A 16,398-nucleotide genomic window follows, 5' to 3' on the forward strand; every position below is an offset into this window, starting at 1 on the left:
CCCCTCCTTCCAGCCTGGCCTGGCCTTGTCCAGAGCGAAGGTGAGGCTGTGGAGGGCAGGTCCTTTTGGAGGTCAGGGAGCCCCCAATGTTACGAGTCCATGGACAGCGAGGGTGTCCGAGCCAGGTTCCCCAACCCTAAGACACGGTGCCAGGACATCTTAGATATATCTGAGCTAGCAAGCGAGTGGAGCAGACCCATTGTGGGCACAGAAGTTCCCACAAGAATCTCGGGCCTCAGGTCAGCACACAAGCATACAGGTACATGAGAGGGACCAAGCCCATCCAGACATCCAGTGTGGTGACTGATTGCCTCCTAGCCCAGCCGAGCACGGGCACAGGCCAGAGCGGATGTAGGCAGGGAGAGCAGGCGGGCTCTTGGACTTGCCCTCTTGGGCCCCGGGAGCCTCAGCCCTGTTGATCCTCGAAGCCCTGCCATGCCCCAGGGCAGAGCATAGGTGATTCAAAGGCAAGCGCTGTGGAGTTTGGGAGGGTGGCAGTGCCTGCTGCATTCATCCCTGGCTCTCAGTCGGTAAAAGCTGACTGGTTCTCTTCCCGGAGCACTTGACGTCGAGGCTCCTTGACCCAAGTCAGATCCTGAATCACCCCCATATATCAGCTGTGACCAGGACACAGACATGCTCAGCTACATGTCCAATATAGCGGTTAGCCCTGGAGCCTGAGGCCAACAGTGGGGACTTGGGATAGGGATTTGAGCTGGAGTGGATGCGGTTGAGTTGCTGAGAGCCGCGGTCAGTCAGTCACACAGAACACCTAGGGTCAACGACCTCTCCCCCTCCCCCTCCTCTTGCTTTCCTGCGGCAGGTGAAGGAACTGGGTCGTCCCAAGTACCGCTGCAGGTTGATGTTTTACTTTGGGAGCCACCCCTACTTCCAGAACGACGTGATCGTTAAGGAGTATCACCTTAGCATCGCTGGTAGGTGTGGGCTTGAGCTTCAGGGGAGCTGGCGGAGGGCTTCCCAGCATGAGGGCCCGGGGGTGGAAAGGGAGGAGTGACAGGTCCTTGGGGCAGTACAGGGATTTGGCCCAGGAAGGGGTAGAGGTCATCGGTTGAGAGAGCAAGTATGGGTCCTAGGCTTTGGAGAGCCTCCCTTAAGTTTCCCCGTCCTGCAGGATATAGGGAGACTCGTTGCACTCCAGTCCAGTGGTTCTGGGATTATGAACGTGGTGCTGCCAGCCGCAGGCGAGACCCCAGCAGCCTGAACTTCAACTGTTTGTGACCCCAGCAGCCCAGAGTCCAACAGGATCCCCGGCGTGAGGCCCCTGAAGCCTTTGTCAGCAGTGGAGGTGCTGGAGGGGAATGGCTGCTGGGGAACGGGGTCGGGGGCCCTGTGCTCAGCTGACCTTTTGTCCCCTACCAGGTCATCATCGAGGACCTGTGGCCCAATCCTTTGCAGTACTACCCGAGGCAGGAAGGCGGCCTATGGGAATGAGCTGAGAGGACGACCTGTCGGTGAGGAGCCAGGAGGGCTGGGTCCAGAGCCCTGTGGGGTGGGGTGCCAGGGGACAGTGGGGGGGAAACTGAGGCTCAGAGGAGCGTGGACCCATGGAGCAGGTGGCAGGGTGGGAAGTGAGCCTGGGGGAACTCAGAGCGCACACACAGGGCCGAGGATGGGTCTAGTCTGGCAGGTTCTTGCCCGCCATGCTGTCCTTCAGAAAACCCCTGGCCAATCCGGACAAGCAAGGCTCCCCCAGCCCATTTTCCTGAAGTGTCTCCCATGGCTGTCGGCCCCTCTCTGGGTCCTCCTGCCACTCATTCAGTTGGCGATGGCTTGCCTGTCTTTGGGAGTCGGGCTCCTTGTCCCAGCCCACTCTTGAACCATGACTCCCTGACGGCCATCCACATGCCTGAGCACCACATTTCCTCCCACAGCCGTTCACACGTCCTTGGGAATGGTCCCAGGCCATCCCCAACAGGGTCATGGTGCCCTGGCTGTGGTGGAAAAGGGATCCCATGAGAACAAGGCATGCTCACAACATCACGTTCACTATCCCTACCATCATACATTTTCACAAATAGCTAAGACTTTTGTGTGTATTTTCATGTTTCTGTGTGTGTGTGTGTGTGTGTGTGTGTGTCATGGTATGGCAGCTGTGTGGAAGTGGACATCACAGAGCATCCGTGTTGCACCACCAAGAAGAATCTGATGAGGCCTCCACCGTTGAGAGAAATGGATGGGCTCGTCTCCGTGGTGCTCAGACTGCATGGGACAGCAAAAGGGACAAGTATCAGCAGGGGCAGCGCTAGAGAGGATCCTGCCCCTAGCTGCAGGGTCAGGGAGAAGGGCCATAAACAAGTTACAAAGCACCTTGTGTCCATGTGTGGTTTTATATTGGGGGCACAGGAAATGGCAAGGAGGCAATAAGCCTGGTGGGACCTTCCAGCCTCCATCCTGTTGGATTCCATGGGTGGGGGTGATGGAGAGCAAGGGGGCAGGGTGCAGCCGTTCTTGGCCTGCGGAGAGAACCCCACCCTTCCAAGCAGGATCTGGCAGAGGATGGGAAGAGGCGGGGCTCTCTTGGGAAGTCTTGTTCTGTAGAGCAGGGCACACAGGAGGGGTAAGGTGCTCCCGAGCGGGGCCCTGGGGTCCCCTGGGCTCCTCGTACCACCCTATTCACATGGCTTGGAGAGCTTTTTCTGTTGCCCTTCAACCTGGAACTGTGCCCTGCATTGCTGAGTTGCAATGCCATGCATGCCCTTGGTCAGCTCCAGCGCAAAACCAAGGGTTGTGGGAGGACCAAAGAGGAGGCGGTCCCTCACGGTCCCTCCCTGTGGCTCCAGATCCTCCTGCAGCGCAGGGGACAATTCCACGGATGTGGGAGGGAACGCAGGTGTGCTCCATGGGATGGGTGACATCCTGAGTGTTTATGTGTGAGGGAGCCGCTGAGGGCAGGTCTGCGCCTGCACACGGACGTGTGTGTGTGTGTGTGTGTGTGAATGGGGAATGGCCCTATGCCCTCGACCATGTGTATGCATTGTGTGCCTCCTCTTCAGTAAACAACCTGTAGTGCATGTGTGTGTGTCTGTGTCTCTCTGGGGCCTCCTTTGTACAAGGGCTGGAGAGCTATGGTGTGTGTTGTGGATGTATGTTTCCATGTGCAGTTCTGTGTCCAGTGTTTGGGCTGAGGATGCATGCATGAGTCCATGAGAGAGATAGGATGTGTGCAGTGAATGCATGTGGGTTTGCATGGGCTTTTGTGCCTGTGCGTGTGCATGCACGTGTGGGTGTGCTTAAGCGGTTGAGTGTGCATTTGTATGTCAGGGAGGTCGTGTGTTTTCCTCGCATGTGTCTGCATCCTCAGGGAGTGTGCGTTAGGAGTATGTGTTTTGGACTGGTGAGAATGCCAGTGTGTCCAATTCTGTGGATGTTTATGGATTGCGGGGGATTAGGGGCAGACTTCTTTTTGAGCAGGGTCAACTGTGTACACCTATGCCGGAGACCTTGTATGTGTTGTCCGTGTGTGCGTGTGCTTGCACGCATAGCTGTGAGTTTGGGAGGGAAGGGATGTATGCCTGAGTGTGCTCCGTGTGTGTGTTTGGTGTATGTGCGTAGAGTGCTCGTTGTGATTGTATAAGCATAAACATGGTGTGTGTGTGTGTGTGCATGTGTGTGTGTTTTTGAGAGAGAGAGAGTGGCTACGTGTATATTCTTTTTGGCACTGATGATGGGTTTTACTTACATGCTTCTGTACCCTTAGGGCTATCTGCATGTGTGCATGCTCTGATGTGTCACCGTCAGTTGTATATGCCTGTGGGCTAGAGGCCAAGATGTGGTGGGATATGCATATTAGTGTTTTGGGGCACACACGTGTATGATTTTTATGGTAAGGCCAAATGCGTATGTCTGTGCCGGAGACCTTGTGTGAATTGGGTGTGTCCCGAGTGCTTTTGCAAGCGCCTATGTGTCTGCATGCAAGGGATGGTGAGCAGGCCTCAGATCCATATGCACGAGTGTGTATGTAGTGTGTACAGTGGGTTCGCACGACCGTGTGCATGTGTGTGTGTCTGTGTGTGTGTTTGTGTGTGCAGGCTTGTGTACATGTGCATTCTTTTCAGATGCAGAACAAGGGTTTTGCTTACATTCTTCCCTTTCCTCAAGGGTATGTGTCATGTGAGTGTGCATGCTCCTATGTGCTGGGGTCAGTTATGTATGCCTGTCTGCCAGAGGTTTTGGATGTGGACTCTCGTGTGTGTGACTACGTGTGACCCTAGTCACACCTGTGTACGTCTATTTGAGTTGGGAACAAATGTGTATGCCTGTGCCAGAGACGTTCTGTGAGAGCTCTGTGGTGTATGTGTGTGTGTGCTTACGAGCACCTCTGTGCCTGCATGCATGTCTGGTGTACATGCCTGAGTTCCAGAGATACATGTGTGTATTTAGTGTGTTCAGTGGGTTTGCATGAGTATGTGTGTATGTGTGTGTCTCTGTGTGTGAATGGAGCCCGTTGGGGTGTGTTTGTATTTTCACTCTGTGTGTGTATGTGTGTGTGTGTGCATGCGTGTGCGGCTATGTGTGTGTCTGTGTGTGCATGTGCCATCTCCTTTCTTTTGTTTCAGCGACCATGTGTGGGAAATCAGAGCCCCCTTTTGAGTGCCTGAGTGACTGTGTGTCCGTGTGTCTGTGTGTCTGAACCCAGGGAGGTTCACGCTGCTGAGATGCATATGAGGAAGCATCGCCCTTGACCAGAAGCCGTGAAAACTTCCCACAGAGCCTGGTGCCGGGGTGAAAGACAAGGTCGACTGAGGCCCCCGTGGAAAACCACTGAAATGTAGAAGACCGATGTCACCCATGTTCCTGTATGTTCCTGTGTGGAGGCTCACGAATGAGCTCCTTCACGGAAAGGAGCAGGTGGTGTGCCTGAGCTCCTGGTGTAAGGTTGGTGCTTACGATGCTGCCTTGGAATCCCCATTCTGAGGAAGGGATGGGCCCTCATGCTTGCCCAGAGGTCTAGGACACATAAGCTCTGGGACAGCATCCCAGCGGGGGGAGGTCCTTCCCGTGCGGATGGTGGTGCTGGGCAGCGGGAGGAGATGAACAAAAGGCCAGCTATCAGGCCTCATGTCTTCCCTGGGGTAAAGACAGAGGTCAAGGCTAGGGAAGGATGAGCCAGTGCCAAACATGGCCAGTGTCTGGGTTTGGGGGATGGCGATGCCAGTCCTCCAGAGGGCTCCCTGCGGATGTCCTCAGGCACATCCACTGCACACAGCATAGCTGGGCCTGTAGTTTCATTTTCCATTGGACCCCAGTGCCTGTGCTCGCTACCGGTCTGGCAAGGGGCCTGCCTCTTGCTGACACGGTCATCCTCTCCGGCACAGAAACAATGCTGTGGAGTGGAGGCCAGGCCCTGTGGGGGGACTGTTGGGTGCAGACAGGGTTAGTGGGAACTTAGGAACAACAATGCTCTCCTTCTGGCCCAGGAGGCCGGAAGGAGAGTAAATGGCCAGGAAAGCTGTGCATCTCACGTGTACGTGCCCACACACACACACACACACACACTCACAGGCACACCATTGGTTTAAACCCCCCACCCCTGCCATGGACTATATAGCCTCTCACAGGCTCTGACACATAAACTCAGGGTCAAAACTGGTCAATCCCCCCCCGCCCCCAAACACACAGTGATTCAGTCACTCTCATGTCTTGCCCTGCACACACTCACTCACACTCCCAGGCACACAACTGTCACACACTCATGTTTCCAGAATCACGCTCATATCGATCCACCTACGCTGCCCCGTGATCCCCAGTTCCCTGCTTCTCTAGGACCTTGGCTTGGGGTCCCCCAGATGGTCAACAGAGGAGAGGGCGGAGTATTGCTGAATGTAAGACCCAGGACACCCACCCGGGTGCTGTCTGTCCCGTGCTGCCCCTGAGCCTGATACGCCTCCTTCTCCTGGTCTGAAGGCTAGTGCCCAATGCCCTCTATCCGCTTATGCTCTACCCCCTACCCTCTATGCTCCCCAAAGGGAAATGCCCTGATAGGCACACCTAGTCCTCCCCAACACCCCAGGCAGCATGAACCCCTTTAAAGGGCTGAGTGTGCGCCGGCTGCTTCGACCGTCTTGGGCACCGTCCATCTTCTGAGGACTTAGCCGTGTGCACGGTCCCACGGACAGACCTATGGCATGCACAGTACCTGTCGCAAGCCTCATCCAGGAGCTGTTGAGGCGAGCCCCTGGGTCGCGCCACCCCGGAGCCGTGTCTACTCACCTGAGATGCGTCTGCCCAGGGAGGCTGGCAGAGGTTCCAGTCTGCGGCCAGGACAGTGGGGGAGGTGTGAGCGTTTGCCCACCAGGTGCTCCTCTACCCCAAGCTAATATAGTGGCTCCAAGGGCAGCAGCCCTGAGGGTGAGGTTCCCGAGGATCCTTTCTGCCCTTCAGCGGGCCCAGCCCCTCTGCCCACATTTGGTAGAGGAACCTTTCCTGTTGCAGTGGCTCTTTCCCAAAGGAGGGATTGGCGGTCAAACGTCACGGATGCTTCTTGTCCCTGCATTGTGCAGTGGGAAACGCCTGTTCCATGTCAGGCTGTGGAGTTGATGAGCTGTATGAGCAAGCCTTGCCCCTTGCGGGGTGGGTGGAGGTGCCCAAGACTCCAGGAGGGAAGGCTTGTCTCTCTCAGAGTGTAGGGGAGACTGATCTTTTGGGACACTTGGTCTGCAAATGCCGGAGTATCCTTGATGGGCTCCCACATGCTGCCACCTGGCTCTGCTTGTGTTCGTCAGCTGAGAGTACCCTACGTGCTGGTTCCTCCTTGAGCAGCGGGAGCAGGACAGTTCCCTTGTAGAGCCTGGTCTTAAGGGGTCCTCGGCCCTGGCCATTTCAGGGACCACAGTGGATTCCTCTACGCTTGTAGCATTTGGTAGGCTATTGTCAAGGACGTGAAACCTAGGGGAGAGGAGGGCACAGGGTCCCCCAACCCTAATCATCTGTCACCTGGGCTCTGGGCACTGGGCTGATGTGGAAGCCTGGCCTGGCCCCTCTCCCGGCCCGGCCTTGCCAGGACAGAAGGGTGAGGCTGTGGAAGGCAGATCCCTTCGGACGTCAGGGAGCCCCCCATGGTGGCAGTGCATGGAGGGTGAGGGTATCACGGCCGAGGTCCCCACCAGGGACTACAACATGGAGCTGAGCAGCTAAGGTCAAAACCGCACTAGCTTTCCATTTTACCCCCTAGGCAGCACCGGGGTATCTGGGCGAATAGCCTCTGCAGGGCTGATGTTGGCTACACAAGCTGAATCAAAGGCACTGACCATGACACATCAGTTCCTGTCCCAGGCTGGGGCAGTGAGTCTCCAGAAGCCAGCCCCTGGGTCCCATGGACGTGGCAGACAGGGGCATGATCAAGTCCCTGATGGGCAGCACCTTCACAGTACGGGTGCAGGGACCTCACACCCAAGGTCCTTGAAAAAGCTTACAAATCCCCCGAAATGTGCCTGGGAACACGGCAGCCCTCCATGGTGCTTGGTGCTCTCGCTCAAGGAGCTTTACCCGGCTGTCTGGCACTCTGTGGGGGGGTCGAATGCGTCCTTCCTTGAAGCGGCATGGCCACGAACCTGGGTGCTAAGTCTCTGGAGCATGTATGTGCTTCAGTCCCTGGCGGCTCCGGACTTGTCATGTTCTTGTACCCGTTGTCTCATCTCCGAAGATGGAGGATCGTGTGCGTCCCTCTGCGCCCATGTGTGTCTGTCTTCCTGAGTGTGCCTCGGGTGTGTCTTGGTCTGGGTCATCCTGTGCCGTCACGTCTCTGATGTTGCATCCCTGCCTGGGCCCATATCAGCGCAGCTGGGCCTGCATAATGGCCTTTGGCCGTGGTGAGTCTCTGCTTTGCCACAGATGCTGGACCGTTGGCCTGACTTGGGTTTGTATAAATTTCTCTCACGGAGACAATCTGCCTGGGCCCTGGGCCCTGGGCCCCGTGTTCTTCAACGTGGAGTCAGCTGAGGCCGGGGCTGTCTCAGTAGTCTTCGAGGAGTCCTTGGCTGCCAGCGCCGTAAGCCATGTGGTGACGCATCCTTGGGAACAGAGGAACAGCCCCGCTCTTACTGCAGGCCAGCGAGGGGGAGGGATCTCTGGGGCCACGCCTAGGTCATCAGGTCCCTCATCTCTCTCACTCGTCCCACTTTCAAATGCTCTGTGGCTAGGGGATGAAAAGGTCAGTCTCTCGCACGGAGCGTAGGCAGGGGCAGCTTTTAAAAGGCTGCCTGTTGTGCTGTCGTCTACATAGTCCTAGATGGCTGTGAAGACTCCTTACTGACCGGGGCCGCCTGGCGCCCACGATTGCTAGACCCGGTTCCTGTGTAAGCCCCTGTCTGTTTCCACCCTCTCCTCCGCCGCCGCCGTGACTTCCTGTTTGGCTGTCTGACCGGTGTTTTCAGGGAACACGATTGCTGACCTCTTTGACACCACTGGATGGAGCTCTGCTCAGCGGACCTTTGGCTTCCGCACTCGTGTGTGTGTTGGGGGATTCCCTTCTGCATAGGCGGTATGTCTTTCGGGCCAGTACGCCTTGCACCCTCTGTATGACCAAAGCCTCCCTCTGTGCCTCCGGCCTTCCTCGCTCTGTTGCCGTGTCTCCCCCCCCCACACCTGCACACTCGTGTCCGTCCTGAACTCTGTCCGTCCTTCCCATCGCCCCCCTCGCTCCCCAGCTCTTCTTCTCCCCCTGGGCTATGGTGCCTCTCCTCCCAGTCTCCCTGTCTTCCCCCTCTCTCTGTCACCACCGAAGCCTCCCCCATCTGCAAGGATGTGCTGTTTCGAGGGCACTTCTGCCTCAGGACCCTCAGGACCCTCCTCTAGGTCAGTTTGAATGGCACCAGTCACGCCAACGCCGAGACCTTTTTAGGGACAGTCTCAGATAATTTGCCTGCTCGCACAGGCAGCCATGCCTTTTTCTCACTGCAGGAGTCCCTCTCTGCACTGACAGCTAACATGGGCAACGGAGACACTTGGGCCCACCAAGCAGCCTGCCCTTCATCTCAAGGAAGCTCCTCCTGCTTCTTTCGGCTCAAAAACCCCCAGGACACACCCACCCATCCTTCGTATGGGAGGCCCTCCCATGAGGCAACCGTAAGGCTGGCAGCCTTGCCATGCCCCGCGGGGACTTCCTCACACCTCTGGTGGCCAGCATCCTATGTGGCCCATGATCCCCCCCTGGAGTGCACCTGCATGAGGTATGGTTCGGACCCGAAGGACCTGCTGAGAAAGGACACATGTGCTGTCAATGCGCACCTGGTTGGTGCGCCATCCCCTCCCCGGCTGGTACTCCACTCAGCGACGGACCCAGACAAAGGGAGCACTTGGAGCAAAGTTGGAAGGAAGACCCCAAGAGCCCTTGCATGAAGGTCCGGTGATGGAAAAGAACGCAAAGAGGAAAAGAAACATGGACGGTAAAGGGAAAGAGGTCGGGCAGAGGAAAATACAGCAGGAGGGCGTTTTACCAGCAGCGGGCTCCCAGAAAGATGCAGTTAGTTTTTGGACTAAAAGTCTGGCCCATTAGAATGCCTCCCAGTGCCAGTGGGGGAGCTTTCTGGGGATGGTAAGCAGCTCTGTATGTACCCTGGTGTCCAGGGACTGTGGCTCTTGGCTACGTAATTTCAGGGCAAGGACTTTGTGTGCAGTTTAATTCTCTGAAGGAAAGCTGGGTGGAGCGGGGTGGTGCTGGGGTGGGGAGGGGGATGGCCCTTGCACGCAGCAGCTTGGTGGTAGGCTCCTGGCTCCCTCCACCACTGGGTTGTTCCCGGGCAAAAGCCCGGCGACAGTGACGCGGCTCCGTTGGAGCACCAGCCGGTTTCCCCAGGGCTTTCCCCGGTTCCGCTAAGGAGCCGGGGAGGCTTTCGGACAGCGGGCATACACGGGATTCAGCCGCTGGATTACAAATGCTGGCGTCAGGCGAGGGGTCCCAGAGGGACAGATGAGAAAGGGACGAGCAGGACTGTGACACGAGGGCACTTGCGGGAAGGCCTGAGAGGTGTCTGTGCAGAAAACGTTAGGGGTTGGGAGGCGCGGAGGCCACGCCGGGGAGCTACCCGGGCGGCCTTCCTGGCTAACTCTGGCTCCTGCAAGGGCCCAGGAGGGTGGTGGCCACGCCCACGGCCCTATCCCGGGCGAGATCCCGGAGCACCCGGTGTTGTGTTCTGTGCTGGGCTCTGAGGCTCCGTCTCGCCCAGGCCACGTGCGTGACTCCCCCCAAGCGCGCCCGCCCGGCGCGTCTCGGCTCCCGCACCCACAGCCCCGGGGCCATGTTCGCATGCGTGCCCCAGGCCTGCACACTCTGAGAGGCTGCTGCTGCCCACCGGCGACGCCGGGTGCGGGAGCTGAACCTGCGGGTCCTGCCTCCATCGCCTGCCCTCCACAGCACCTGGGTTCAGGGCCATGGCCACATGGAGAGGGAGTCGAGGTCCGCGGAAGGCGGGGCTGCCCCAGAATCCGGGACCACCTTGGTCCCAGAGGGGGGCGGTGAGGAGGCGGGGGCCCTCAGGGAGACCAGCTCCTGCGGGCACGCGGGGGGCGCTTCTGGCCCAGGAGGCTGCGGGGGTGGTGGCCACGGCTATGCGGGAAGCGAGGCCCAATGGGGCCCAGAGGAGGCCGGCACGGGGCATGTGTTGGTGCTTGTGGTGCAGGATATCGTAGCAGATGTGGAAGTGATGGCGGTGGAAGACGAGGAGGTGGCACAAGCAGAGCGGGTCGAGAAGCCGAAGGAGCTGCCGCAGGCAGAGCCGGTGCAGCGGCCGGACACAGCGGAAGCCGCACTTGCCGCGCTGCAGGTGGTTCAGGAAGCGCTCCGCTCTGTGGATGTCCAAGTCACCAGGGCCTACTTGCGGCTCAAGTGCAGGATGAATCAGAAGCGGAGTGCTCCAAGGAGGGCCATTAGGCTCCTCGCTCCAAGGAGCGCCTGGCTTCTGGGCACACTCCGTGTCATTCCTTCATCGCCCCGCCTGGGTTTTTGTCCTCCTGTGGAGGACAGTGGGAGCAGGGCAGCAGGGAGCAGAGCCTGAGCCAAGGGCAGGAGTGCCGAGAAGATGGGCCCCGCTCCCCCAACCATGGGCCCCACCCCTCTAGCAGTGGGCACATGCCAGCAGTAGTCTGCACTGCCAGCAGTGGGCAAAACCCCTGAGGAGTGGGCACACACTTCTACTGCACAGCCTAGGGGGGGGAGGTGTCCAGCAAAGGAACGTTCCAGGGGAGGTGGGAGCGGGCAGTGGGCGTTGGGGGGGGGGAAGTCAGGGGCTTTCCTGTGTCCTGTGGAGTCCTCTCTGAGTAGAAGCTCCTGGGCTAGTGCTTTGTTGCTGTAGCACCCCAACAGGCCTTTGCGGTTCAGGAACCCATTTCAACACTCTGGACTCCTAGTGATGCCTGATCCCACTTGGCTCAGAGCACATGTTGGAAGGAAAGGATTTGGGTGGTGTCTGGGGCAGATGGAGAGGCTGCCCGCCTCATTCCGTGTTCAAACCCTGTATCGTTACTGAGTTCCCGGCAGACCTAGGGTTCTGTGCGCTTGCACTCATTGAGAGTCAGTTAGCAGGCTGCCAGACTTCAGCGGACCCGGGACCCTGGACACAGTGCCTGGGGTGCTACAAACTCTGTCTCCACAGGCCCCCCTGAAGCAGGCCGAGGCCACTGGCCCAGGTGCTCACAGACACGTTTCCTCCCTCCCTGCCTCTCCCTCTCCATGTCCCCCACTGGCGCTCTCTCTCTCTCTCTCTCTCTCTCTCAACCCTCCCAGCCCTCTGTCTGTGTCTGTCGTCAGGGTTTGGGTGTCTCTGTCTCTCTGTCTCCTTCCTCCTGCCCTACCCCTTTCCTCCCTGTGTGGCTGACTCTGCCAGGTCCTTGCGTGGGACCCTGGGTGTGCAGCCATGCTGCAAGCAAGTGGAGCAGCCTCCTTGTGGGCACAGAAGGTCCCTCAAGAGCCCAGGGCCTCGGGTGAGCACACAAGCAAACGGGGCCGTGAGGGGGACCGAGCCCATCCAGACATCCAGAGTGGTGACTGACTGCCTCCTGGCCCAGCCGAGCATGGGTACAGGCCAGAGAGGACGTAGGCAGGGAGAGCAGGTGGGCTCTTGGCCTTGTCCTCTTGGGCCCCGTGAGCCTCAGCCCTGTCGATCCTCGAAGCCCTGCCATGCCCAAGTGCAGAGCATGGGTGATGAAAGGGCAAGCACTGGGGAGGTTGGGAGGTGGGCAGTGCCTGCTGTTTCTGCACAGGTCGCATTCTGTCTCTGGCTCTCAGTCGGGAAGAGCTGGGGCATTCCTGGTTCTCTTCCCGGTGCACTTGATGTCGAGGCTCCTTGACCCAAGGCAGATCCTGAATCACCCCCAGATATCAGCTGTGATAGGTGACCAAGACACAGACATGCTCAGCTACATGACCAATATAGAGGTTAGCCCTGGAGCCTGAGGCCAACGGTGGGGACTTGGGAGTGGGGTTTGAGATGGAGGGGCTGCGGCAGAGTTGCTGAGAGCCGTGGTCAGTCAGTCACACAGAACACCTAGGATCAATGACCCCTCCCCCTCCTCTTGCTTTCCTGTGGCAGGTGGAGGAACTGGGTAGTCCCAAGTATCGCCTCAGATTGATGTTTTACTTTGGAATCCACCCCTACTTCCAGAACGACATGATCATTAAGGAGTATCACCTTAGCATCGCTGGTAGGTGTGGGCTTGAGCTTCAGGGGAGCTGGCGGAGGGCTTCCCGGCATGAGGGCCCGGGGGTAGAAAGGGAGGAGTGGGGGGTCCTCAGGGCAGTGCAGGGATTTGGCCCAGGAAGGGGAAGAGGTCGTAGGTTGAGAGCGAGAGAAGGCGTGGGTCCTAGGCCTCGGAGAGCCTCCCTTAAGTTTCCTCGTCCCACAGGATATAGGGAGACTCGTTGCACTCCAGTCCAGTGGTTCTGGGATTATGAACGTGGTGCTGCCAGCCGCAGGCGAGACCCCAGCAGCCTGAACTTCTTCAACTCGTTGTGTGACCCCAGCTGCCCAGGGTCCAACAGGATCGCCGGCGTGAGGCCCCTGCAGCCTTCGTCAGCAGCGCAGATGCTGGAGTCCTGGCTGCTGGGGAACGGGGTCGGGGGCCCCGTGCTCAGCTGACCTTTTGTCCCCTACCAGATCATCATCGAGGACCTGTGGCCCAATCCTTTGCAGTACTACCCAAGGCAGGAAGGTGGCCTATGGGAATGAGCTGAGAGGACGACCTGTCGGTGAGGAGCCAGGAGGGCTGGGTCCAGAGCCCTGTGGGGAGGGGTGCCAGGGGATGGTCAATTTAGTGGCGGGGAAACTGAGGCTCAGAGGAGCTTGGACCCATGGAGCAGGTGGCAGGGTGGGAAGTGAGCCTGGGGGAACTCAGAGTGCACACACAGGGCCGAGGATGGGTCTAGTCCGGCAGGTTCATGCCTGCCATGCTGTCCTTCGGAAAACCCCTGGCCAATCCGGACAAGCAAGGCTCCCCCAGCCCATTTTCCTGAAGTGTCTCCCATGGCTGTCGGCCCCTCTCTCGGTCCTCCTACCACTCATTCAGTTGGCGATGGCTTGCCTGTCTTTGGGAGTCGGGCTCCTTGTCCCATCACACTCTTGGACTACGACTCTCTGATGACCCTCCACATGCATGAGCACCACGTGTCCTCCCACAGCCATTTGGACATCCTTGTGAATGATTCCAGGTCATCCCCAGGAGGGTCATGGTGCCCTCACTACGGAGGTTCAGGGATCCCACGAGGACAAGGCATGCTCTCAACATCCCGTTGGCTACTGCTGACATCATACATTTTCACATATAGCTAAGATTTTTGTGTGTTTTTTCATGTTTCTCTATGTGTGATGTGTGTGTGTATGTGAGTGAGTGTGTGTGTGTGTGTGTGGCAGCATGACAGCTGTGTGGAAGTGGACTTCAGAGAGCATCCACGTTTGACCACCAAGAAGAATTTGATGAGGCCTCCTTTGTTGAGAGACCCCATGTGTGTAGGTGTTTGTTTCATGATCGTGTGTTTACATGTGCAGGATTTTTGTTTGTGCAGGTGAGTGTCATCCTAGGAGCAGGAACCACTTGTGTGTTACATATTTGTATGCTTCTAAGCTAGAAGCACACATGCATATGTGTATGCTTACATGAAGAATTCTGCATGCCTGTGTGAGGTTTCCTGTATTTCTATTCCATGTGTATTCATTTCCAGGAACAGCTGGATGTGTGATCCTGTATGGCTACGTGTATATGTCTGTGTGCCAGAGACCTTGTAGGCATGTGTTTTTTGTGCATATCTTTGTGTGTGCATGTGTGTCTGCTTTGTGTCTCTGTGTGTAAGCACATGGGTGATTGTGTGTTTGTATGTGTATCTGTGTGTATATCTGTCACCACTCATGCATGTCTTTGTGTTGGAGACTGTGTGAGTGTGTGTGTGTGTTTCATAAGCACAGGTGCATGTTTTTGCATGGTCACACATGCATACCTCTGTGTCAGCAAATGTGTGTATGTCTGGGCTCTCTTTGTGTTTGCATTGATGTGTGTGTGTGTGTGTGTGTGTGTGTGTATTTGTTTGAGGGGATAATTGGGAATTCCTTTGTGCCCTAGACCATGTGTTTTTATGGTGTATCCCCTGTTTTATAGGCAGTGTGTGTGTGTGTGTGTGTGTGTGTGTGTTTTGCTTTGGGGTCTTGTTTGTATGCAGTTGTGGTGGAATGCTTTGGTGTGGTTTTGGGTGTGTGTTTAAATGTGCACTTCTGTGTACATTTGTGAGCTAAGGGTGCATGCCTCTCTGCCTGAGATTGGATGTGTGGAGGGAGTGTATGTGAGTTGGCATGGGCATGAGTTTGTGTGTGTGTTCAGTAGTTGAGTGTGCATTCCTAAACTTCCTATATCACAGAGATTGTGTTTTTTCCTCACATGCATCTATATCCTCAGGGGTGTGTGCATATGAATGTGTGTCTGGGACAGTTGTGTATGCCTGTGTATTAAAGACTGTGGATGTTTTTATTGTGTAAGCCAATGGGTGTATTTCATTTTTGTGCAGGGTCAACTGTGTACGCCTGTGTTGGAGACCTTGTGTGTGTTGTCTGTGTGTGTATCCTTTCAAGCATAGCTCTGTGTGTTTGGAAGGGTAGGGGTGCATTTCTGAGTGTACTGTGAGTGTGTGTGTGGTGTCTTCAGTGTGTTTCCATAAGCACATATGTATGTGTTTATGTCTGTGTCTGTGTGCTTATGTCTTTGTGTGTGGTGTGGTATGTTCTTCATGTTTCCATAAGCTCATATGGATGTGGATATGTGCATGTGTGATTCAGTGGCTATGTGTGCATTCCTGTATGACAGAGGCCACGTGCTTTCCTTACATGTTCTGTATCCTCAGGGGTATGTGTGTATGTGTGAGTGCTTAGATGTGTAGGGGTCAGTTATGTAGCCTGTGTGCCAAAGGCTGTGGATGTGTTTTGGTGTGTGTGTGTGTGTCTGTGTTTATTGAGTACATGTGTATATTTTTTGGAGTGGCACCAAGTGTGTATGCATGTGTCAGAGATCTTGTGTGAGTGTTGTGTGTGTGTGTGTGTGTCTGTGTGTTTGTGTGTGTTTGGAAGAGACTATGTGTGTGCATACGAGGGCTGATGTGCATTCATGAGTTCAGTATGGGCAAGTGTATGTGTTGTGTGTTCTGCTGGTTTGCATGAGCATGCGTGTGTATGTGTGTGCATGTGAGTGTGAGTGGTGCCTGCCAGTGTGGGTTTGCATGTGCACAGGTGTGTGTGTGTGTGTGTGTACCATTATTGCCTTTGTTCAGAGATCATGTGTGGGCATGTGTAGCATATGCTTGTGTTTGCAGGAACACCCCAGCAGAAAGGCCATCATGGTATCTATTCTCCTGTTTAGGGCAGTCTTGTCCACCTCCTGTGTACCAGGCAGAGGGGATAGAAAGGAGAGGAGAGGAGAGGAGATGAAGCCATAGAAATGTTTTCTCTGCCTCACTGAAGGACACCCAGCTTGCTGTTCCCAATAGGGGTTTCCCAGCAACATCTCTCACCAGTCCTTCACTCACCCTGCATTCATCGCTTCTTCAGGATTCCCCACTACCTACCTGCACAGCAGCTGGGATTGAGACCATGCAACATGTTCCCCACATCTGTCTTTCTTTTGGTGATAAATGGATCCTCACTGAGCCTCCCAGTGGCCTCTGTGGTGCTACGCTGACATCTCAGGCTGTTTGGAGTCTGTCTTCACTTTCTTGGTGAACTGTGTTCCCTCTTGGCTTACCCAGAAGCTAGGTGTAGATTGAGGAGGGTTTAGACTTTGGGCTCAGGAAACTGTCAATTTCTTGGTTCAGGCCTGAACATCAGTAGGTATGCCAACTGTAGATAAATGATGGGGATCTCAAATGTGATGTATCCCCTCCGGGAGAATTCTAGGATGGTGGAGAGCAGT

The 16,398-nt window shown here is 56.3% G+C and overlaps 1 protein-coding gene and 1 pseudogene across 2 annotated transcripts; both read left to right on the top strand.

Moving 5' to 3' along the window:
• Window positions 1-625: 625 nt before the first annotated feature.
• On the top strand, window positions 626-1,239 carry LOC309856933 (testis-specific Y-encoded protein 1 pseudogene; annotated as a pseudogene). Its single transcript, XR_014316639.1, has 3 exons — window positions 626-663; window positions 824-935; window positions 1,133-1,239. The product of XR_014316639.1 is annotated as a testis-specific Y-encoded protein 1 pseudogene (transcript).
• An 11,358-nt stretch (window positions 1,240-12,597) lies between these two features.
• Window positions 12,598-13,196, top strand: LOC309856918 (testis-specific Y-encoded protein 1-like). Its single transcript, XM_082718709.1, has 3 exons — window positions 12,598-12,657; window positions 12,859-13,004; window positions 13,110-13,196. Exons 1-3 carry the CDS (start codon window positions 12,624-12,626, stop codon window positions 13,179-13,181), a joined length of 252 nt encoding a protein of 83 aa, XP_082574835.1. The 5' UTR covers window positions 12,598-12,623; the 3' UTR covers window positions 13,182-13,196.
• Window positions 13,197-16,398: the final 3,202 nt, after the last annotated feature.

This window comes from Mustela nivalis (assembly GCF_964662115.1).
Source record: "Mustela nivalis genome assembly, chromosome: Y".
Taxonomy (NCBI): domain Eukaryota; kingdom Metazoa; phylum Chordata; class Mammalia; order Carnivora; family Mustelidae; genus Mustela; species Mustela nivalis.

Excerpts from the sequence above, each read along its gene's own strand:
- LOC309856918 (XM_082718709.1), top strand. The coding sequence starts at position 12,624 with ATGATCATTAAGGAGTATCACCTTAGCATCGCTG. Across the intron at positions 12,658-12,858 it reads GTATCACCTTAGCATCGCTG|GATATAGGGAGACTCGTTGC; the intron begins GTAGGTGTGGGC and ends CTCGTCCCACAG. Across the intron at positions 13,005-13,109 it reads GGTCCAACAGGATCGCCGGC|ATCATCATCGAGGACCTGTG; the intron begins GTGAGGCCCCTG and ends GTCCCCTACCAG.